The sequence below is a fragment of the Hyperolius riggenbachi genome, chromosome 2 (assembly GCF_040937935.1).
Source record: "Hyperolius riggenbachi isolate aHypRig1 chromosome 2, aHypRig1.pri, whole genome shotgun sequence".
Taxonomy (NCBI): domain Eukaryota; kingdom Metazoa; phylum Chordata; class Amphibia; order Anura; family Hyperoliidae; genus Hyperolius; species Hyperolius riggenbachi.
Genome location: NC_090647.1, coordinates 534,682,435 through 534,706,547, shown reverse-complemented (window position 1 = coordinate 534,706,547; position 24,113 = coordinate 534,682,435). Strand labels below are relative to the sequence as shown.

Genomic DNA, 24,113 nt, shown 5'->3' with positions numbered 1-24,113 from the left:
CACGAGCATCAGCCCTTATCTGGAACTCTCTTCCACAGCCTGTACGTCATGCTCCAAACCTGGACATCTTCAAACGCACTCTTAAAACACACCTTTTCAGACAAGCTTATAACATTCTCTAGCCCTTATTTACTTATCTGTCACAATGTAATCAGAGGCAAAGAATCACTGCCTCATCCATCCTCCACCCCCTTACCTAGTGTGTCCCCCACTACCCATTAGATTGTAAGCTCGCAAGGGCAGGGTCATCCTCCTAATGTTTACTGTTCTTGTAACAATATTTGTGCTGCTTGGAACTCTGTTGTACATTTGTTAGTTGTATCTATGTTCCCCTTGTCGTCTTATTGTGCTTTGTAAAGCGCTGCGGAATATGTTGGCGCTATATAAATAAAAAATAATAATAATAATAATAATACATATGTGTACATTTGTGTACAGTGAGAGCTGTTCTCTATAATATAGGTTTCCCTCACTTGGTACTAACCACTAGTATCTATTTATACATAGCCATACATGCGTGCGTACCTGCGTGCGTGTGCGTATAGGAACACATACATCTATAGGTCCGCTATATATATTTTTTGACCTTAAGGTTGATCCCTATGCAGTCATATTTCCCTCTTATGTAAGCAGATTATTGATCCCTCATTGGTCCTTCATGGTACACATAAATGTATAAATACATATATATCTTCCACGATCAGGGAATTTAATCGCACTGACCGCTATGGAAGTAAACGAGTACGGTAAAATCTCACATAGTTAAACCTATCAGGTGTAATCCCATCCTATTTTTTCAAATAAATGGAGTCTAAAATCCAGCCATTACTCTTTATTTTTCAGATATGCACGAATAAACTTTTCATAAGAGATCTATGTTGATGGACAATTCACCTTCTAAGACCCAGGAGAAACTTCTATCAATATGGGAGGGAACATCTAGACTATAACATCCCCCAGGCGGCAGGTCACTTTTTACTGGCTTTGATAAAGGCGGCTGTGGACCGCTGAAACGCGTCAGCACTTCAGTAAATCCACCTGGGGATCCGAATTGCATTAAGGAATACAGCACACTACTTAAAAACGCACGGAAAACGACTCTTATCAAGTCCGTGCACTGCAGCTGTATAGTGTTAACCACGCAACCTTGCAATAGGAGACGCAGGCAACAGGTGACGTCACCGGAACTGAACTAGCCGCCTCCCGGAACTGCCACTACGCCTCACCGCTACAGAGGCAGAGGATTACACGGGAGACGCGAACTGTCACAAGTTGTAGAGCAGCCGGCCGTAGCTCCAACGCGTGAACTGGACTTATATCTAGAGGCATCCCAAAGGGGAGCGTGAGTATATATAAAACTACATCTAAACGGATTACCGCTCCTGAAATACCTATTGGACAGCGCTAGTACGGGGAAAAAACAGTATGCCACGGTGCTGACTAGTGAATCAGCACCTCTACTACCCAATAGGACTAATTACAAGGGGAACGGTAAAATCATCGAAGAGGAACATTGTGCAACGGATACTGATACTCCCCAATCTACTGAATTTCCATCATATAGTCAGTGGTCACCATCCATATCTATTGCACAATATATTAGTACTCAAGAAGTTGTATGCGCCAAAACCCCTCCCCCTCTTGGCGTACTTATCCCAAATAACCCCATACCTATCCATTTCACACATCCTCTTCTTTTTTTACACATTGGAAGGTCTGAGTGTGTTTGAATGGATGAATGTTTTATGTTAAAGCAATCTTATTGATTAGATGGGTACCAATATTGTCTGATGTAATACAATTTTATGTGTATATTTTATGAATACAATTGTTTGATACATGTTTTATAAAAATAAAACCATATACTTTTAAGTACCAAGTCTATGAATAGGCATCTAAAATTATTGAGGATCCAAAATACTGATTAGTTATACCCAGCGCAACTAGTCTATTGTTTTATATTGGTGTTTCTTGCTTCGTGTGGGTCAGTGGGACCCCACACGTGACCAGTTAGCAGCGGGTGAAATAGGAATCTCTGATACCAACCTACAGTAGCGCCCTCCACTCTTTTAAATCTTGTTATAGCGTTTTGCAAGCGATTTTGGGAGCGTTTTCCCGGCTCCTATACAATAAATTAAATAATAATAAATTAAAATGAAAACTCTCCCAAAACGCTGCATGCCGCAATCGCTGTCGTGGAATCTGTCCCATCCATTTACATCGACAGAGGGTTTAGGAAAATCGCTAGCGACTGAAAGCGATCTCTAAACGCTCAAAAAAAACTCTAGTGGTTTCCAGGCCTAACACTTGTAAAGAGTGACACACACACAAATGTTAATTTGTTTTCTATCAATTTGGAACTTTTTATGTGTAATATATCCTGGCATGACATGAAAACGATTATGGGTGTAGTGCAGCACTGGGCAAACTACAGCCTGCATGCACTGCAAAATTGGGCTGCTGCTGGATCCCGCGCTGGCACATCCTGAAGGTGTCTCATGTCACGCCGCTGTGGTCATGGACGCTGGAAGCGGCGATTAGGCAAGTTAACCATTCCCTTTCACTCCGCTCACAACTCTGTGGCCCGGGCCGCGTAAAGTTTGCCCAGCCTTGGTGTAGTGGAACACCACTAAGGATATCTTTTGGAGAACTCTCCCAGTCATGTCCAGTCCGCCCATGATGCCAAGCAAGAAGACTTACTCAGGTGGCAGAAGTCTGGGGGCAGCACCAGGCAGAAACAGGAAGTGAAAAGAGTGCCTGACCAACCTATACTGGGGGCAACTGCACCTAGCTACCAATACTGAGTGCACCTATACCTGGATGACTACCAGAGCGTTCTGTTGGAGGGCTTTGATGGCTCCCCCAATGTTTGTTTATTTGTTTGTAAATTTTTTTTGTTATTTTTAAATAAATATGCCTATTATTGTTATAACATCCTAATCCTTCCCTCCGCCAGCCTATGACAGCGATCAGCTGTCAGGCTTCAGCCAATGAGAGCTGTATTGCTCTCCTGTGTCCCAGGGGTCCCCAGTACAGCGCTGCCATAAATCGCATCGCTGTACTGTGTAAATAGTCGAACAGTCTCCAAGCGGCTGGGAGACTGATGAAGGAGCCGAGCTCCGTAATCAAAGCGGAGATGCGCGCACATCGGCACGTGATCTCCTGCAAATCCCCACCCCAGGCTGTCCTGGGGCTGCCACCACGGTCACGCCCATCGGCATCACGCAGTCGGGAAGTAGTTGATGTTGACGTTTGTAGTGTGGTTTATTGGTGTAAGTGACAGATGTAAAAGCTTGTCCACGCGAGTCATGTGATGTAAGCACAGCCCGGGCAGTGCCAAAGTAAACAAGACATACGTCAGTGACTCAGACAGCGTCTGGTCTCGTTACAACATACCAGGTCAGAGTCCAAGTGAAACGCAGTAGACAGGTGACCAGAATTGTACTGTTCTGCAGGCCGGCAATCCACCACAAAGAACCGCACTGCATCCTGACGAGACAAAAGACATACAAATCAGTAATAAAGAAAGATACAAGGATTGAAGAAAAATTCATAATCCTGCTTCTGTCTCTAATCATTATTACAGTAGGGCCTCTGCCCCTTCATATGCTGCAGACAGGCTCTCCTAGGGTGGATCACATGTTGCAATACTGTATAAACTATTATAAATTAACTTTAGTCAAAGAAGCGGGACAGATTATGCTTTACACGTGATCTGACTGAAATCCATTAACTTCTATTTAAAAATGTTTATCCATTAAAGAGGAACATGAACTCAGATCTTCCTCTCTGCTCTAAAAGATACTCAACAGCATAATAACCTTTAAACAAAAAAACATGTATTTGTTGCAGCTGATACAAATCCTTAAATAAATCTGCAGTGTGTCTACAAGGCAGGCATATTGTTTCATTTGTGCTTTCAAATGGACTTATCTGCTTATCTGCCACGGGCAGTCATGTGGGTGGGGGGGTGAGATCACATGACAACTAATGATTAGACAGAAATGAGGGGAAATTACACAGGCTGAACTGTGCATTGCTCTACGTTTTCCTCCTGTCCTGTGTAAAAGTTCGGGTCCAATTTAAAGAGGGACTGTAGTAAAAATAACAATAAAACTAACTAAATACTTTTATAAATGAATATTGTAAAAAAAACCAAAAAAAAAAACCAGTGTGTGCCCATTGTAAGATCTTTCGTAACACCGATTTACATTCTGAAATTTATCAGAGGTGATGACACGTTCAGTTCTGTCAACTCTGTGGAATGTTTGTTTCGGAGAATTCCAAAGCCAGTGAAAATAATACCTTGTCTCCCAGAATGCTCTGTGAGAATTATTATGCTTGGCAGAATAGCCTAGGCTATAACATCACTGGGAGGGCACAGTGTGCAATGTAAAGTCCCATCTCTCCACTGGTGAGACTCCTGGCGGCCTCAGGTGTCCATAGTCACCACAAACGTCTGTTCCATGTGACACTGGCGTTCTTGGTGACTCCTAACACTGCAGGAGGCCAGGAGTCACGCAGACGGAGAGGTGAGACTTTAATAGACTGAGCACAGGCACGGTAAGGGACGGACAGACACACACTTGGGGGGCGGTCCAGCAGACGGCAGGACAATCTTTAAAGGATACCCGAGGTGATATGTGACATGATAAGATAGACATGGGTATGTACAGTGCCTAGCACACAAATAACTATGCTGTGTTCCTTTTTTTTTCTTTCTCTGCCTGAAAGAGTTAAATATCAGGTATGTAAGTGACAGTTTCTGTCTGGGTCAGACTATAGCGTAACACTCACTGGTAAGGAATTAAAGCCATAAACCACTTTTTGGGCAGAAAATGGCTTCTGAGAGCAGAAAAGAGATAAAAAGGGCAATAGGTCATAGATGTTACCTCTAGCATACTTTAATGAATGTGTTATTGAGAAGAGGCCATGAAACAGTAAAACTTAAAAATTAGATTTAAATATAAAACTGTGGAATAACTAAAAAAAAGTCATTTTTAGGAGAAGGATGAGAGATACAATTGTTTATCTCATATTTTTTTTTCACCTCGGATGTCCTTTAACCACTTTACCCCCAGCGGTACAAATTTCTCCGCCCCTTTTTTCCCTCCTAAAAAACCAGGGACGGAGAAATCCGTACCTTCCGCGCTCCCGCCGCTCGTGCGCGCGCACCCGCCGCTCGTGCACGCCGCCGCCCGCTCGCCCGGAGATCAATGAACGGGAAAATCCATTCCCGTTCGTTGATCTAGCCCCCGCAATGATCTGCTGCTTCTTTCAGAAACAGCGAGATCATTGTGAGTCTCCCAGCCTCCTACTGCTTCCTGTAAGCGTCCTTCCGGACGCTTACAGGTCGCATGTAAACAAACACTCTGTGGCCATCTTGTGGCCAAATAGTAAACTACACCCTAAAAGCATTTTACATATACAAACATTACATTTACACAATAAATTAACTCATTACCTCCCACACTCCCCAATTTTTATTTTTTTTTGTAATTAAAAAAAAAAAAAATACAATAAAAAAAAAACATAAATAGTTACCTTAGGGACTGAACTTTTTAAATATTTATGTCAAGAGGGTATAACACTGTTACTTTATAAACTGCGGGCTTGTAATTAGGGATGGATGCAAAACTGAAAAAAATGCACCTTTATTTCCAAATAAAATATTGTCGCCAAACATTGTGATAGGGACATAATTTAAATGGTTTTATAACCGGGACAAATGGGTTAATACATTTCATGGGTTTTAATTACAGTAGCATGCTTTATTTAAAAACTATAATGGCCGAAAACTGAAAAATAATAATTTTTTCCCACATTTTTTCCTATTTCCCCATTAAAACACATTTAGAATAAAATAATTCTTGGCATAATGTCCCACCTAAAGAAAGCCTAATTGGTGGCAAAAAAAACAAGATATAGTTCATTTCATTGGGATAAGTAATAATAAAGTTATAGACGAATGAATGGAAGGAGCGCTGAAAGGTGAAAATTGCTCTGGTGGTCAGGGGGTAAAACCCCTCAGTGGTGAAGTGGTTAATAAATGCCATGCTGAAGTCTATTGGAAATTGCTGAGCAGTGTGTGGCAGGCAATAGATTCCTCTCTGATAAGATTTGATCATAGAAGGCTCTAATGGTTGATCTGGCCATACATTGAGGGATGAGCGATATATGGCCAGCTTTAATATTCAGTTGTGTTGCTTGTCCCTGTTTGCGTCTGTCACTCTCTGCCCTGAACCTGCCCAGACACAAAGCACCAACATTCCAGCCTATCAGAGGAGAGCAGCACTTACTAACCCCTTGGTGATTTGCTTGCAGAATCTCAGATACGGAGATGGCCAGACAGAGAGCCTGGCTGAGGTCCGAGTCGTCCTTCAGAGCAATCAGGCTGCTGCCAAACAGATTCTGGTTATCCTGAAAGACAAAACAGGAGTGATTAACCAGGCATTACACACGTCTCAAGCTCAGCTAGAAATATTGTAAACTCAAATAAAAAATCCAGCCTGGCAAATGTTACAGAGGAACTTTTTTTGGTTTTTATTTTTACAAATATGCGTTTTTTCTGCTTGTACACGTATCTGGCTGTGTTGTAGATCTATGGTGCTTTTCTGTACTCTATACAGGCTGGCCTGAAGACTTTCATGTTACATGAAGGTGGCAGGAATGGCCCAGAGGAAGCAATCTAGGAGAAGCAGCAATGATCCAGGAGAAGCAGCAATGGCCCAGAGGAAGCAATCCAGGAGAAGCAGCAATGATCCCAGGAGAAGCAGAAATGATCCAGGAGAAGCAACCCAGGAGAAGCAGCAATGATCCAGGAGAAGCAGCAATGGCCCAAGGGAAGCAACCTAGGAGAAGCAGCAATGACCCAGGAGAAGAAGCAACGATGCAGGAGAAGCAGCAATGTCCCAGGGGAAGCAACCCAGGAGAGGCAGCGACGACCCCAGGAGAAGCAGCGACGACCCCAGGGGAAGCAGCGACGGCCCAGGGGAAGCAGCGACGGCCCAGGGGAAGCAGCGACGGCCCAGGGGAAGCAGCGACGGCCCAGGGGAAGCAGCGACGGCCCAGGGGAGGCAGCGACGGCCCAGGGGAGGCAGCGACGGCCCAGGAGAGGCAGCGACGGCCCAGGAGAGGCAGCGACGGCCCAGGAGAGGCAGCGCGACGGCCCAGGAGAGGCAGCGATGACCCCAGGAGAAGCAGCGATGACCCCAGGAGAAGCAGCGATGACCCCAGGAGAAGCAGCGATGACCCCAGGAGAAGCAGCGATGACCCCAGGAGAAGCAGCGATGACCGCAGGAGAAGCAGCGATGACCCCAGGAGAAGCAGCGATGACCCCAGGAGAGGCAGCGATGACCCCAGGAGAGGCAGCGATGACCCCAGGAGAGGCAGCGATGACCCCGGAGAAGCAGCGATGACCCCAGGAGAGGCAGCGATGGCCCAGGAGAGGCAGCGATGACCCAGGAGAGGCAGCGATGGCCCAGGAGAGGCAGCGATGACCCAGGAGAGGCAGCGATGACCCCAGGAGAGGCAGCGATGACCCCAGGAGAGGCAGCGATGACCCAGGAGAGGCAGCGATGACCCCAGGAGAGGCAGCGATGACCCCAGGAGAGGCAGCGATGACCCCAGGAGAGGCAGCGATGACCCCAGGAGAGGCAGCGATGACCCAGGAGAGGCAGCGATGACCCAGGAGAAGCAGCGATGACCCAGGAGAGGCAGCGATGACCCCAGGAGAGGCAGCGATGACCCCAGGAGAGGCAGCGATGACCCCAGGAGAGGCAGCGATGACCCAGGAGAGGCAGCGATGACCCAGGAGAAGCAGCGATGACCCAGGAGAAGCAGCGATGACCCCAGGAGAAGCAGCGCGACGGCCCAGGAGAGGCAACGCGACGGCCCAGGAGAGGCAACGCGACGGCCCAGGAGAGGCAGCGCGACGGCCCAGGAGAGGCAGCGCGACGGCCCAGGAGAGGCAGCGCGACGGCCCAGGAGAGGCAGCGCGACGGCCCAGGAGAGGCAGCGATGACCCTAGGAGAAGCAGCGATGACCCCAGGAGAAGCAGCGATGACCCCAGGAGAAGCAGCGATGACCCCAGGAGAAGCAGCGATGACCCCGGAGAGGCAGCGATGACCCCAGGAGAGGCAGCGATGACCCCGGAGAAGCAGCGATGACCCCAGGAGAAGCAGCGATGACCCCAGGAGAAGCAGCGATGACCCCGGAGAGGCAGCGATGACCCCAGGAGAGGCAGCGATGACCCCGGAGAAGCAGCGATGACCCCAGGAGAGGCAGCGATGACCGCAGGAGAAGCAGCGATGACCCCAGGAGAAGCAGCGATGACCCCAGGAGAGGCAGCGATGACCCCAGGAGAGGCAGCGATGACCCCAGGAGAGGCAGCGATGACCCCAGGAGAGGCAGCGATGACCCCAGGAGAGGCAGCGATGACCCAGGAGAGGCAGCGATGACCCAGGAGAGGCAGCGATGACCCAGGAGAAGCAGCGATGACCCAGGAGAAGCAGCGATGACCCCAGGAGAAGCAGCTATGACCCCAGGAGAAGCAGCAATGACCCAGGGAAGCAGGCCACAGTTATGGGCTCATGGGGCAGATAAGCAATGCTGCAGCTTGCTGGGCGAGGATAGGGCACTGGAGGTCACAGATACATCACCTGTTTACGTGGCGGCAGACACTCACCTTACGGAAAGACACAGGCGTTTTAGAGTAGTAATGCTGAGCTAAGCTGAAGAGATCCTCAATGTCCCCAGCATCCAGATGTGTAGGGGGGCTCTCCAGGAACTCTGGAACACGGCAGGAATATAAATCACTATTAGTTGAGTCATCCCCATTTAATGTCCATAAAAAGAGAGGCATTTAAAAATTTCATAGTCATGTGGATTAACAAAACGCATGGGACTGGTTGATTAAGATGTGTGCACAGGAATATAGAGCAAAGGTAAAGAAATTACCCGGAAGAAACCCGCATGGATTTAGCAATCATCTGCTGATCGGTACACCTGGGCAAATGCATCATTTCTGCTCCAGTTTTCTTTGCGCCTGTCGGGATAAATTAGCCCCAGGAAGGCTTGAAGGGGCACTATAGGGTCATATAGTGGAATATAGTCAATTATTCATACACTTATGGTATTTTTCCTGATTTCAGCATCAGAACCACTTTCTATATTTATATATTGCTGTATATTGGTATGTAGGCCCGCCCTTCCAGTGATGCTTAGCCTAGGCTGTTTAGCTATGCAGAATTATCCTTCCAGAGCATTCTGGGACACCAGGTATGTTGTCTACTAGCTTCGAATACTCAGTGAACAAACATTCCGCAGAGCTGCACCTGACAGGACTAAAAGTGTTGTAACCCGTAATAAATTTTAAGAACGTAGATCTGGGTGAGGAAAGATTTTACAAAATTTATGAGTGAATTCTGTGAAGAAAAAAATACTATTTTTATACTAGTTGAATAGAAGGGTTATTAACCCATTAGTATCGCCAATAGTTCTCTCGTGTGAGTGCATTGCTTTTGACCTCAGTCAGCACAACTCAAGTACTGTAAATTCCTGGAATGCTTTGATGTCTCTCTGCTAGCAGAAAATATAGAAACTGAAAGCAGAAGTCCTCTGTTATTGCCTCACACTGTCCACTAGTGACCATAAATACACATTACAGCAGTACTAATTAGAAGCAAGTAACAAAAGAAAAAAAAAGTGCTAAAATAAATTGCCTGTAGCACTTTCAGGCCTCTAAATAAACTGGCTGCTAAAGGTTAAAAACGCAAGCCCATGAAAAGTGCAAGAAAAACAACTGCAAACGTATACAAAAACGACACGTGTGCTTCCAGCCTAAAATGTACAATGATACGGACAAAATTGATAAACCTGAGTGATATGGGTAATATATATATTTGGCCGATTTCTTTAGCGGAAGATAGCTCTGGCTATGGGGTGACTACAGGTACAGCTGTGTATGCTACATATGGCAGGTAAAGAACACCTCTGTGTACATAAAGCCTGGAATTCTATAGCACGGCTGTCATTTTTCAAACAAACACGGTGTAGGAAAGGAAGATGAGAAGGAAGAAAAATCAACTCCGCCCAAAACTGGTTGAAGGTCACGGTTGGCTTCTTCTGTCTCTAGTCTCTAGATGTGTATACACCTTTGACTGATGTCACCCTTCGGGATCCCCTTGAGCAACATTTGGGCGCAGGGAGAAGCAGAGAGATGGCTGTTCCTGTGCTAGGTTATCATGGGTAATATAACAAATATACTCCCCTACTGATTACCTCATTTATTTCTCTGGACTCAAACTCCTTGGCTGTAACCCCGAGTCAGGCTCGGGGTGGAAAAAAAAAGAAGCTAGGAACGGTAATCCAGAGCCTGACTCGGGGTAGGCGTCAGGAAGTATGCAGAGACAGTTCAGCGCGTTGGCGTGTCAACTCACCTACCCCAGGATTCAGACGCACTGGCAGCCATTCTTCTTCCGGTCCTCGGAGGTTCTGGATCCCTCTGGTGAGATTGCAGTTTATCGTCATGATGACAGACGCCAACCACACTATAGGGGTACAGCGCCACACGGGGGATAGCGAGAGAATTGCAGCGCTGGATCCCAGGGAGGCGAGAGTGTGTAGGGGCTGCAATAGATCTCATTGCGGGATGATTTTTTTCCTGCTTTAAGGGCCCTTTTCCACTAGCAGTCGCTAGCGTTCACGCTGAATGCTAGCGATTGCTGAATCGCAATTACCGGCGATTCCCCGACGTTTGCGGCCGCGATTTTGCTATGCTATGCACTGCATAGCAAAATCGCGGCAATTATCGCTCCGCCGCGCGTTCGCGTTCCGATAAAAAACGAATCGCGGTAGTGGAAATGACCTACCGCGATTCCTATGTTAAAAAGCAAACCGTAGCGATTGTAAAATCGCTAGCGGTTTGCGACTTTGCGATTCAGCCAGCGCTGGTGGAAAAGGGCCCTGAGGGTCTAAGAGCATGTGAAAACTTAAATCTGGAAATAATTATACTGACAGGGAGGATAAAGCTATTCCAACCCCTAGAAGTCACCCGTGTCTTGTGTTCCCCAGGTGATAAATCACATCTATCTCCCTCGTCCCTTCTCACTAGATGCTCACCAGATTGTATCCACCTCAATTGTCAGGTGGGTCTTAGGCATAGCATTATAACCATATCCACTTGCTTCTGTAGAAAAAAGTTCTCCACATAGGGTAACACAGTTTAAGCAGCAAGACCGTTCAATTATTGTAAACGCCGTGCCTCCGTATTCACACCCGTCAACAGTGCCAATCCACCGCAATACATGCCACACTGCTCACCAGATGTAGCTCACCTCTTTGCATAGGTGGAGACTGCGCTTTATGTTAATCCAATCAATAACACGGTCCTCAGTAGTTTGCAAAAAGCCTCTTGCAGGGACTTTACTTTATTCTCACTGTTAAAATTACTCATAAAAACATAAAAGAGTAAGAAGACGCATATAGCGTAACACTGTTGAGAATGCCTCTGTGCGCAATAACAGAATCTCACTTACGCCTTCAGAAGCACTCTGCGCATATCGTATACAGATGACTGCCAATGCCCATCCGTCTGGCTGATGAGTCTGGCGTGAGGACGAAACGCGCGTAGGGAGGAGCTAAACGTCTGACGTCGTAAGGATCCAGGAAGCGCACGGACCGGCCGGTCAATTGAGAAGCGCACGGAATCAGACCCTGCGACTGGATGAGGAGGCGGAACGGGGGAGTGCGGACTTGCTAGAGACGCACCCGGGAGCCAGACGGATGGGCATTGGCAGTCATCTGTATACGATATGCGCAGAGTGCTTCTGAAGGCGTAAGTGAGATTCTGTTATTGCGCACAGAGGCATTCTCAACAGTGTTACGCTATATGCATCTTCTTTCTCTTTTATGTTTTTATGAGTAATTTTAACAGTGAGAATAAAGTAAAGTCCCTGCAAGAGGCTTTTTGCAAACTACTGAGGACCGTGTTATTGATTGGATTAACATAAAGCGCAGTCTCCACCTATGCAAAGAGGTGGGCTACATCTGGTGAGCAGTGTGGCATGTATTGCGGTGGATTGGCACTGCTGACGGGTGTGAATATGGAGGCACGGTGTTTACAATAGTTGAACGGTCTTGCTGCTTAAACTGTGTTACCCTATGTGGAGATCTTTTTTCTACAGAAGCAAGTGGATATGGTTATAATGCTATGCATAAGACCCACCTGACAATTGAGGTGGATACAATCTGGTGAGCATCTAGTGAGAAGGCACGAGGGAGATAGATGTGATTTATCACCTGGGGAACACAAGACACGGGTGACTTCTAGGGGTTGGAATAGTGTAAATATAAAGACTGAACAATATTGCCCTATGTGGAGTCTGTTTTTTATTTACAGGATTGGAGAGCGCAGCAGTATAATTGAATTTTGTTATCCAATAACTGGACTTTCTGCAGCGAACCCACTGACTGTTGATTGTATTAAGTGGTAACTAGTGTGTGAACTTTGGCGCAGTGTTTTATGATTTGAGGGAGCTTAAATCGCCACCCAATTTACAGTAATTCTATCATAATTAGTAAATAATGTGAAAAATCGATAAGTTTATGGCCAACTTAAAGCGTACCAGAGAAGATGTAGAAAAAAAGTTCTATACATACCTGAGGCTACCTCCAGCCCCATCCGCATGGATCGCTCCCAAGCCACCATCCTCAGCTTTCTGTATCGCCGTTACCGGGCCCCGTAACTACAGCCAGTTGCTCCAAGTCTGTGCAAGAGAAGTGCGCTCTCTATGTATCTCTCCTGAGGCGGCTGCCGGAGAGATATGTAGAGGGCGCACTTCTCTTGCACAGACTTGGTGCGACTGGCTGAAGTTACAGGACCCGGTATTGGCGATACAGAAAGCTGAGGATGGCGGCGTGGGAGCGATCCATGCGGATGGGGCTGGAGGTAGCCTCAGGTATGTATTGAGCTTTTATAATACATCATTTCTGGTTTCCTTTAAAGAGGAACTGTAGTGAAACTAACAATTATTAAAATTGCTCATTTTTTACAATACTTATTTATAGATTATTTAGTAAGCATTTGCCCATCTTTCCTCTCCCTGATTTACATTCTGAAACGTATCCCTGGTGGTGACATCTTTAGTCCTGCCAGGTAATCTGTACAGAATGTTCGTTACTGAGAGCTCTATGCACAGAGGGAGATACTGGTTGCTTTGCAGTAGGAAAAAGCTGTTATTTCCCACAATGCAATGAGATTTACAGACAGCAAACTGTCAGGACCATGGTCATGACGTCAGGCATTTCACCCCAATATCAGCCAGACAGACCCCCCTGATGATCTATTTGAGAAAAGGAAAAGATCTCCAGTGGGAAAGGGGGTATCAGCTACTGATTGGGATGAAGTTCAATCCTCTGTTTCAGTCCCTCTTTAATTATCTGGTATGATATTAAAGACAACAAAAAGTACATTCATGAGAAAGTGAGAAGTCAGAGCATTTCCGAGATTATTGAGGCAAGATCTGCAAAGCGTTTACTGTGTAAAAATACATCTGAGGCCAGATCCTTACCTATAAGCTCTTCCTTATTTTCCATTTCTTCTGTCAGAACAGATTCTCTGAAAAGACATAAAAAGCCCATTAGCGAAACACAGGAGATAGGACAAGAGCTCCTACACAGCTTATAGCTGGTCTCTGTACTCACTTCACATTGACCAGCATGATCAGCATCAGGAAGTACATGAAGAACGGGTCCGCCTGTTGTAAATAACTGTCCCAAATTGCTTGCGTGACCTCCACGGTGCAATGATAGGCGAACAGGTTCCCGAACTGCAATCCACAAAGCAGAGAGAAGATGGTTAGAGCAGGCTGAGGCATACACAGTCATTCAAAGCAGAGAGAGGGGACGGTTAAAGGACAACTAAAGTGAGAGAGATATTGAGGTTGTCATACTTACTTCCTTTTAAAGAGAACCTGAACTGAAAATAAAAAGTCAAAATAAACATACACAGATCATACTTGCCTCCTGTGTAGTGTACTCCTCAATCTCTTTCTCCTCTCCTGCGTCCTGTTTGTCCACTGTGATCAATGGAATTCTCCGTCCTCCATTTTAAAAATGACCATTACCCCATAACAGCTTCCTGGTCAGCACACTGTTAAACTGTAACATCACCCACTTGAGCCATAGAGAAACATGGACATTACCTTGCACATTCAGTTGTAACTGACAGCTGCTGATATATAACTGACAGCAGATGGTATATTTCAGTTATGAAACTGGAAGGGATCACTGTAAGAATAAAATGGTGAGCTTCTGAGAGGAACTGACAGTGAGGTTAGTATGTAATGTTCATTTGCACTTATATCATGTGTTTATTTTAAAGAAATGTCCTCGCTTCAGGTTCCCTTTAAGCAATACCAGTTTCCTGGCAGTACTGCTGATCCTCTGCCTCTAATACTTTCAGCCATAGACCCTGAACAAGCATGAAGTAGATCAGGTGTTCCTGACATCATTGTCATATCTGACAAGATTATGCGATCGAGCAAAATGTTTTGTCCTGCACAATCAACTGAATCTATTACAGATGGAAATTTATTGGGCAACGTTTGCGTTACCGATTCCTAGCAGGTTCAACCACAATGATCGAATATGCTATATATTGCCAGTCAAATCTTCTAGTGTATGGCCAGCTAGTGGAAGCTGGGGCACACAGTCATTCTGGAGTAGCCTGTGCTAAATCTTCTCCACCCCCCCACAGCACCATGCAGCAGACACCTCACGCCTTCCTCTGCACTAATGACAGCACTACAGAAATGTGGCTACAAATGTGCGCATTAAAAGCGTATTAGACAAATTACAAACATGACTTATGTTCAGCTGTGCTGCGGCCCCTCGCGGATTACTGGCCAAAGTGACCACAAACTATTCTCTGTCAGTCTTTAGGCTCTGATCACTATAAACAGAGCCAGATCATCAGAGCAAGAGATGTCAGGAAAACCAAAAACAGAACTCTCATATACAATTCTTCAGGAAAAGTAGGTTCACACTTGTTCCAAAAACATATCCGTGGCTCCGGTTTTTAAACCAGTTATACCAGTGTTAAAAATAGCGTCCGTCTTGACTTTAAAACGGAAAAAAAAAATGGATCCGTCTGCCTTCAGGGGGATCCGTTTTAAAAAAAGCAGGATTGTCACCAAGCAAATTAAATTTCAACAGCAACTGGTCTGAGTGGATTAAGTGATAAAAATGCTAATCCTGCATTCAAAACTTTTTCTGCTGTTATGGTTTGGGGTTATCATATACTTTAGGAGCACTGGCCCTTAGTCAGTGCCAAACAGTTGCATGCTGGGGGTTCTTTTTATCTAGAATATATTCCTCCTTTTCCATTTATTTCCCTGCCTAGCTCCCTGACTGAAACACGATTCTCTACTCACTTGTGTTTACAAGCAAGGCTTAGGTGACCCAACGATTGGAGGAGAAACAAAAAAAAAGGTTTAGGGCAGAAATTACATCAGGATTTAGCCGAGGCATGGGCAAACTTGGCCCTCCAGCTGTTAAGGAACTACAAGTCCCACAATACATTGCAGGAGTCTGACAGCCACAGTCATGATTCATTAAAGAGACTCTGTAACATTAAAAAACGCCCCTTGGGGGGTACTCACCTCGGGTGGGGGAAGCCTCAGGATCCTAATGAGGCTTCCCACGCTGCCCTCTGTCCCACGGGGGTCTCGCTGCAGCCCTCCGAACAGCCGGCGACAGACCCGACTGTGACTTCAATATTTACCTTTGCAGGCTCCAGCGGGGGCGCTGTGGCTGTTGTCGGCTCCGAAGTAGACGGAAATACCCGATGTCAGTCGGGTCCGCTCTACTGCGCAGGCATTGGAGACTTGCGTCTGCGCAGTAGAGCGGACCCGACGGCGATCGGGTATTTCCGGCTACTTCGGAGCCGAAAGCCGTCAGAGCGCCTGCGCTGGAGCCGGGAAGGTAAATAATGACGTCACCGCTGTACGGAGGGCTGCAGCGAGACCCCTGAGGGACGGAGGACGGCGTGGGAAGCCTCATTAGGATCCTGAGGCTTCCCCCACCCGAGGTTAGTACCCCCCAGGGGACGTTTTCACGTTACAGATTCTCTTTAAGGCAAATGCATTGTGGGACTTGTAGTTCCGTAACAGCTGGAGGGCCACGTTTGCCCATGCCTGATTTAGCCTCAAATTGTGGGCAAAAGACATGGTTCCCACCAGGAACAGAATTCTCTTCATTTACTATATCAAAATCACTGAAATCAAAATGTGGACAGTACAATACATGTGTCATGTAAGTAGATCAAGTATTTATCTACTTATATGTGTTTTTTCCCCTGCATAGTATGGCTAATCCTATTGCTTTAAAAAGCTGAACGAAAGGTCTGGATTTGCAACACGGAGGGGTAGTGAAAGGCAATGGCAAAACGGATCCCCCTCTACACAGGCATTTTTGGACACAGAAACAGATCAGTTTTCTGTGTCCCAGCCCTGCCTGGGGGGGCGCTATGCTAGAGGGGTTAGCAGGCAGGAAGGGCGCCAGCGTGCACAGCGGCAGGGAGTGGGGGGGGGGGGTCGCCCCCCTCCCCGACTCACCTGGGTGCCCCCTTCCCCGCTCCCCCTCCAGCTAGTTTTATTCATAAAATCATTGAAAATCAATTTGCTAGCAAGCGGCGAGCTTTTATGAATTAAACTAGCTGGAGGGGGAGTGAGGAAGGGGGGACCTAGGTGAGTAGGGGGGACCCCCCTCTGCGCCGCTGTGCACACTGGCCCCCCTTCTTGCCTGCTACCTCCCTCCAGCATGGCGGCCCACTCTCCATGGGGATACGTTTCCACAGACTGGAAACATATGCTGCAAAATGCTATTTTGCAGAAAAACGGGGGAGAAAAAAAAAATAGAAAACGGATCCAATCTGCACACGTGTGCATACACACATGCGCACACACACATGCCATGAGTGATTGGGACTCGATCGCCATGGTGACAGTTCTGGGCATGAGCTTTTACAGAGAGGTTGCTCACCTATGGCTGAACGGCATGCACTCTGAACCTAAACCAAGTAAAATTATTTAAAATAAACACATGATGTACCTGCAAATGAATATTCCATACTTACCTCACCGTCACTTCCTCTCAGAAGCTCACTATTTTCTTCTTACAACGATTCCTTCCAGTTCTGACAAGATTTTGTCAGAACTGAAATATATCAGTTGCTGTCAGTTATATATCACTTGCTGTCAGTTATATATCACTTGCTGTCAGTTATAAGTGAAAGGACAACTGGTGTGAAAGGTAATGTCCATGCTTCTCTATGGCTCAAGTGGGGGATATTACAGTTTAAAGAGACTCCGTAACAAAAATTGCATCCTGTTTTTTATCATCCTACAAGTTCCAAAAGCTATTCTAATGTGTTCTGGCTTACTGCAGCACTTTGTACTATCACAGTCTCTGTAATAAATCAATGTATCTTTCCCTTGTCAGACTTGTCAGCCTGTGTCTGGAAGGCTGCCAAGTTCTTCAGTGTTGTGGTTCTGCTATGCACTCCCCCCTCAGGGGGGAAAGAAACACACAAATGATCTCTTGAGATTCAAAAGGAAGGCTGTATACAGCCTGCTTGTGTATGGATGTATTTTCTATGTGTGGACATACTGTACATCAACCTACTTCCTGTTTTGGTGGCCATTTTGTTTGTTTATAAACAAACTTTTTAAAACTGTTTTTAACCACTTTTAATGCGGCGGGGAGCGGCGAAATTGTGACAGAGGGGAATAGGAGATGTCCCCTAACGCACTGGTATGTTTACTTTTGTGCGATTTTAACAATACAGATTCTCTTTAACAGCGTACTGACCAGGAAGCAGTTATGGGGTAATGACCATTATCAAAATGGAGGATGGAGAATTCCATCGATCACATTGGACAATCAGGAGAGGAGAAAGAGATTGATGAGTAGACTTCATGGGGGTTAAGTATGACGAGTATATGTTTATTTTGACTTAATTTACAGTTAAGATTTGCTGTAAGGCAGCACAAGTCAGCAACTATCAGACTGCATATGTAGCACAGATGAGCTATAGAGGCCCCGCTAATGCATTAGATGCACTATGGCTTCCAGTGTATCTGGAGCATAATGTACACTCAGCATTCTCTCATCACCCAGGAGAGATGATGGGGGCACCGCATAGAACTGCTGCCAGCAACTACTACACATGTTTATAAATGCCTGTGTTCTGCAGGCTAGTGACTGCATAGAAAGGTATATTAACCCTTTCCAATCCCACACTGGACTATGTCCAACAGTGGCATCATCCAGTACAGGTCCAATGGCAGCCGCTCGGGGTGCTGTTGCTGCATAAATTCCATCACGGCTTCAGCCTCTCTGGATCAAAGTGTCAGATTTTGATCAACGTTGGTCCCACATGCTACAAGATCTAAATATTACATGTGTGCATTTGGGCTTGCGGCTAGGGGCACAGGCTATGGGGATCAAATGTCAGATGTCGTGCAATATTGTAATAACGCTGACATACACGCAATAGGGGTGGGGCTGCAACACAAGGGCTAGCGCAGGAATCCCCCTCCCCAATGATACCTCATCTTCTTGGTGCGATGAAGAGACCCTCCGAGATCACCGGCTGCTCAGCACTTCCGCATTCACAGGAGGTAAGTGCTGGAGGGAGGTGGGTGTCTTTGGCACAAACATTTACAATTCTTTTCTTCATTTTGATTTTTAGTGTGGTCTAGGAGAACTCACGGAGAAGCATGTAATCGGTTTGGTCAGGTGATAGATATGAGAGTCTCTGATTGGCTAGTCATGATCAGATCAGAGCTTTGCAAATCTATCAGCTGATCAAACAAATCACATGCTTCTCCATGAGTTCTCCTAGACATGGCCATCACTATTCATTTTTCACTGATGCTGGCTACTAAAATGTATGCTAGATACACACTATGAGAATTTCGGGCAGATTTACTGTCCGATCTGATTTCTGACAGCAGTGAACAGAAAACAGTCGGAAGTAGATCGGAAGTCAGATTGGACATGTTGGGCATAATTGATCTAACCGTAAATCTGCCAGAAAATCTCATAGTGTGTAGCTCACATTAGAGTTGGTCAATGAGATGCTATTCCTTTTGGATCGCATATATACAAATTAAATACAAACTGTATGCAGATTAGGACTGGGCCAATCAGACACTTCCTGCTGGGTTTTGATTGGCTGAATTGCGAGCTGCACATGGTCTAGGTGAAACTTGCATGCAAGCTGGAAGAATCCGCATCTCACTGAACGTTCTGTCTAAATGTATGGATGCTGCATACTACACCTCAGTCGATAGGCACCCTAGTGAGGGTATCCGTGTGCTAAGCTGATATGGCGCTGTAGTCCAGCAGTTCCTAAAGCATAGGTAGAAGAGATCAGCAGCACCACGTAGATGTATTTAAGCTCTTTATTGCATAAAGATAAAGCCCAGGGACAGCGACAGACGCCGTTTCGGAGGCAAACTCCTTCCTCAAGCTGTATAGGCTATACAGCTTGAGGAAGGAGTTTGCCTCCGAAACAGCGTCTGTCGCTGTCCCTGGGCTTTATCTTTATGCAATAAAGAGCTTAAATACATCTACGTGGTGCTACTGGATGCTGCATACAGCATATAAAGAGGAATTCTCCAAAGATAAACGTTATTATAAGGAGAGACACTACAATGCATACCCAGTTGAGTGCGTAGAGGTCTGGTGTGATCTTCTTGGTGTCCAGGTAGGAGCACAGCTCCGGCTCGTGGTACTGGAGGAGCAGTCGGAACAGGTGAAACGGCTTTCCTTTCTTGTAACAATCTCTAAACCGACAGAAAAGATGCATCAGGGAATGTAGCAAAGTGAGTATCAGAGACAGTGAGGTCACAATGTGGCTTGGTTTATTTCCTATGTGTGCATGCTAGGACGCTCACTAAAAATAAATGAAAGATGAGAGAAATAGCGCATAAGACCCAACCATGTACCTTAGATTTTATCTATTCTCACACAAGCCCTCCCTGTACCGATGCCTAACCATAATCAACCCCCCCACAGACTCCTGATCGCCCCCCACACCGAAGCCTAACCCTAACACAACCCCTTCCTACTTGTCATAACATAACACAACCCCCTCCGACCCCAGCTCCCACCAATACCTAATTCTAGCATAACCCCCTCCCACCTAACCACCTACAGATGTCTAACCCTAACATAACCAATCCCACCTCACTGTTTCCTAACTCTAACCGACCCACCATGCTTAAACATAACCACCTCCACCTGCTGAAAAGCCAGGACTGTGGAGCAATTTTAGGTTACCTGAAATCGCAGGTTTCATAAACTGGATGATTTTTGTAAAGACTCCACAGCCCGGCTCCCACCCCAACGTTTCCTGACAGACCTCATGCTTAACCCCAACCACCTGCTGAAAGACCGCCAATATCTATGCCGACTGCACTGCTTTAGACGCAAAGGCCTCAATTCACTAAGCTTTAGCAAACACTTTATCAAACGTTTGATAATTTACCTCATGGGTAAAATCTAATTTTAAATTCACTAAGGTGTTATAGATTTATTGACCGTTTTATCAATAAAACATTCAATAAATACAGTGATGTGAAAAACTATTTGCCCCCTTCCTGATTTCTTAATCTTTTGCATGTTTGTCACACTTAAATGTTTCTGCTCATCAAAAACCGTTAAAGGAGTTATCCGGGCTAAATAAAGAAAATAAACGCTACTTACCGGGGGCTTCCTTCAGCCCCAAGCTCCCAGGACCTCCCTCGCCGCACCTCTGCGCGCAGCCATTCGCCGGAGCTCCGTCCCGGTCCCCGGCGATGACGTCAGAGTGACCTCCAGGTCGCTATGTACTGCGCGAGCGGCGCTGTCAATCACCGCCACGTGGGCCTGAGCGGACTGCGCAGGCGCAGAACTACTGCTTCTGTGCAGTCCGCTCCGGCCCACGTGGCAGTGATTGACAGTGCCGCTCGCGCAGGCGCAGTACAGAGCGACCTGGAGGTCGCTCTGACGTCATCGCCGGGGACCGGGGCGGAGCTCTGGCGAACAGCCGCGCACAGAGGTGTGGCGAGGGAGGTCCTGGGAGCTTGGGGCTGGAGGAAGCCCCCGGTAAGTAGTGTTTATTTTCTTTATTGAGCCCGGATAACTCCTTTAACTATTAGTCAAAGATAACATAATTGGGTACTTATCCGTTAGCCGGGCGCATCCGGCAGGTGGCGCTGTTGTAGCGAATTTCATTCATGCTTAGTTAACGTAGTGCTGTGTGAATGGAAGCGCCGCAGGTGGCGCTAATTGCATTGATGCGGCACATAACAATAACGGTGTTAATGGGAACTAATATGTATTTTAAGTGGCCGGAACTGTTACTTAATGCAATTAAAATGAAGGCGGCGGCAATTTAACAGATGAAGCCGCCGCCTTCGTCTGTTCTTCGTCTTCTTCTCCCACTTTGCCCTCCTCTGGCTTCTATACAATGCTGGCAGCCTGCGGGGACATGCGTCTCCCCCCCAGAGTCGTTCGTCGCGGAAGGGAATCCTGTTTGTTTTCTTGCGACGAACGACTCTGGGGGGGACACGCGTGCCCCCCCCCCCCCCCCCCCCCAGCTGCCAGCATTGTATAGAAGCCAGAGGAGGGCAAAGTGGGAGAAGAAGACGAAGAACAGACGAAGGCGGCGGCTTCATCTGTTAAATTGCCGCCGCCTTCATTTTAATTGCATTAAGTAACAGTTCCGGCCACTTAAAATACATATTAGTTCCCATTAACACCGTTATTGTTATGTGCCGTATCAATGTAATTAGCGCCACCTGCGGCGCTTCCATTCACACAGCACTACGTTAACTAAGCATGAATGAAATTCGCTACAACAGCGCCACCTGCCGGATGCGCCCGGCTAACGGATAAGTACCCATAATTGAACACAAAATGCAGTTTTAAATGATGGTTTATATTATTTAGTGAGGGAAAAAAAAACTCCAAATCTACATGGCCCTGTGTGAAAAAGTGATTGCCCCCCCTTGTTAAAAAATAACTTAACTGTGGTTTATCACACCTGAGTTTAATTTCTGTAGTCACCCCCAGGCCTGATTACTGCCACACCTGTTTCAATCAAGAAATCACTTAAATAGCAGCTATCTGACACAGAGAAGTAGACAAAAAGCACCTCAACAGCTAGACATCATGCCAAGATCCAAAGAAATTCAGGAACAAATGAGAACAAAAGTAATTGAGATCTATCAGTCTGGTAAAGGTTATAAAGCCATTTCTAAAGCTTTGGGACTCCAGCGGACCACAGTGAGAGCCATTATCCATGATATGGCAAAAACATGGACAAGTGATGAACCTTCCCAGGAGTGGCCGGCCGACCAAAATTATCCCAAGAGCGCAGAGAAAACTCATCCGAGAGGCCACAAAAGACCCCAGGACAACATCTAAAGAACTGCAGGCCTCACTTGCCTCAATTAAGGTCAGTGTTCACGACTCCACCATAAGAAAGAGACTGGGCAAAAACGGCCTGCATGGCAGATATCCAAGGCGCAAACCACTTTTAAGCAAAAAGAACATTAAGGCTCGTCTCAATTTTGCTAAAAAACATCTCAATGACTGCCAAGACTTTTGGGAAAATACCTTGTGGACCGATGAGACAAAAGTTGAACTTTTTGGAAGGTGCGTGTCCCGTTAAATCTGGCGTAGAAGTAACACAGCATTTCAGCAAAAGAACATCATACCAACAGTAAAATATGGTGGTGGTAGTGCGATGGTCTGGGGTCGTTTTGCTGCTTCAGGACCTGGAAGGCTTGCTGTGATAGATGGAACCATGAATTCTACTGTCCACCAAAAAATCCTGAAAGAGAATGTCCGGCCATCTGTTCGTCAACTCAAGCTGAAGCGATCTTGGGTGCTGCAGCAGGACAATGACCCAAAACACACCAGCAAATCCACCTCTTAATGGCTGAAGAAAAACAAAATGAAGACTTTGGAGTGGCCTAGTCAAAGTCCTGACCTGAATCCTATTGAGATGTTGTGGCATGACCTTAAAAAGGTGGTTCATGCTAGAAAACCCTCAAATAAAGCTGAATTACAACAATTCTGCAAAGATGAGTGGGCCAAAATTCCTCCAGAGCGCTGTAAAAGATTCGTTGCAAGTTATTGCAAACGCTTGATTGCAATTATTGCTGCTAAGGTGGCCCAACCAGTTATTAGGTTCAGGGGGCAATTTCTTTTTCACACAGGGCCATGTAGGTTTTGAGTTTTTTTTCTCACTAAATAATAAAAACTATCATTTAAAACTGCATTTTGTGTTCAAGTATGTTATCTTTGACAAATAGTTAACGGTTTTTGATGAGCAGAAACATTTAAGTGTGACAAACATGCAAAAGAATAAGAAATCAGGAAGGGGGCAAATAGTTTTTCACATCACTGTATATAACACCTTAGTGAATTCAAAATTAGATTTTTCCCATTAGGAAAAAGTATCAAATGTTTGATAAAGCTTAGTGAATTGAGGCCAAAGTATCAGATGCAGCACAACGGTTAATATTGGGCATGACTGAAGATATGGCGCCCACATTTACGATTATGGCTGCTATTAAAGGATACCCGAAGTGACATGTGACATGATGAGATAGACATGTGTATGTACAGTGCCTAGCACACAAATAACTGTCCTGTGTTCCTTTTTTTCTTTCTCTGCCTGAAATAGTTAAATCAGGTATGTAAGTGGCTGACTCAGCCCTGACTCAGACAGGAAGTGACTACGGTGTGACCCTCACTGATAAGAAATTCCAACTATAAAACACTTTCCTAGCAGAAAATGCCTTCTGAGAGCAGGAAAGAGGTAAAAGGGGGAATTTGTTATCAGTGAGGGTCACACTGTAGTCACTTCTTGTCTGAGTCAGGACTGAGTCAGCCACTTACATACCTGATATTTAACTCTTTCAGACAGAGAGAAAAAAAAAAGGAACACAGCATAGTTATTTTTTGTGTGCTAGGCACTGTACATACCCATGTCTATCATCATGTCACATGTCACTTCGGGTATCCTTTAACAGAGGTGCCTAAGGGGTGTC

The 24,113-nt window shown here is 46.0% G+C and overlaps 1 protein-coding gene across 3 annotated transcripts in view; it reads right to left on the bottom strand.

The window, feature by feature from the left end:
• Positions 1-24,113, bottom strand: part of TBC1D23 (TBC1 domain family member 23) — a 119,189-nt gene that overhangs the window by 33,175 nt on the left and 61,901 nt on the right. For all 3 annotated transcript variants that reach the window (XM_068270690.1, XM_068270688.1, XM_068270689.1), the window contains exons 5-10: positions 19,730-19,853; positions 13,705-13,829; positions 13,572-13,618; positions 8,687-8,790; positions 6,304-6,420; positions 3,397-3,489 (exon numbers count right to left, since the gene is read on the bottom strand). In XM_068270690.1, the coding sequence (XP_068126791.1) occupies positions 3,397-3,489; positions 6,304-6,420; positions 8,687-8,790; positions 13,572-13,618; positions 13,705-13,829; positions 19,730-19,853 (610 nt within the window). The remainder of the gene's footprint in view (positions 1-3,396; positions 3,490-6,303; positions 6,421-8,686; positions 8,791-13,571; positions 13,619-13,704; positions 13,830-19,729; positions 19,854-24,113) is intronic.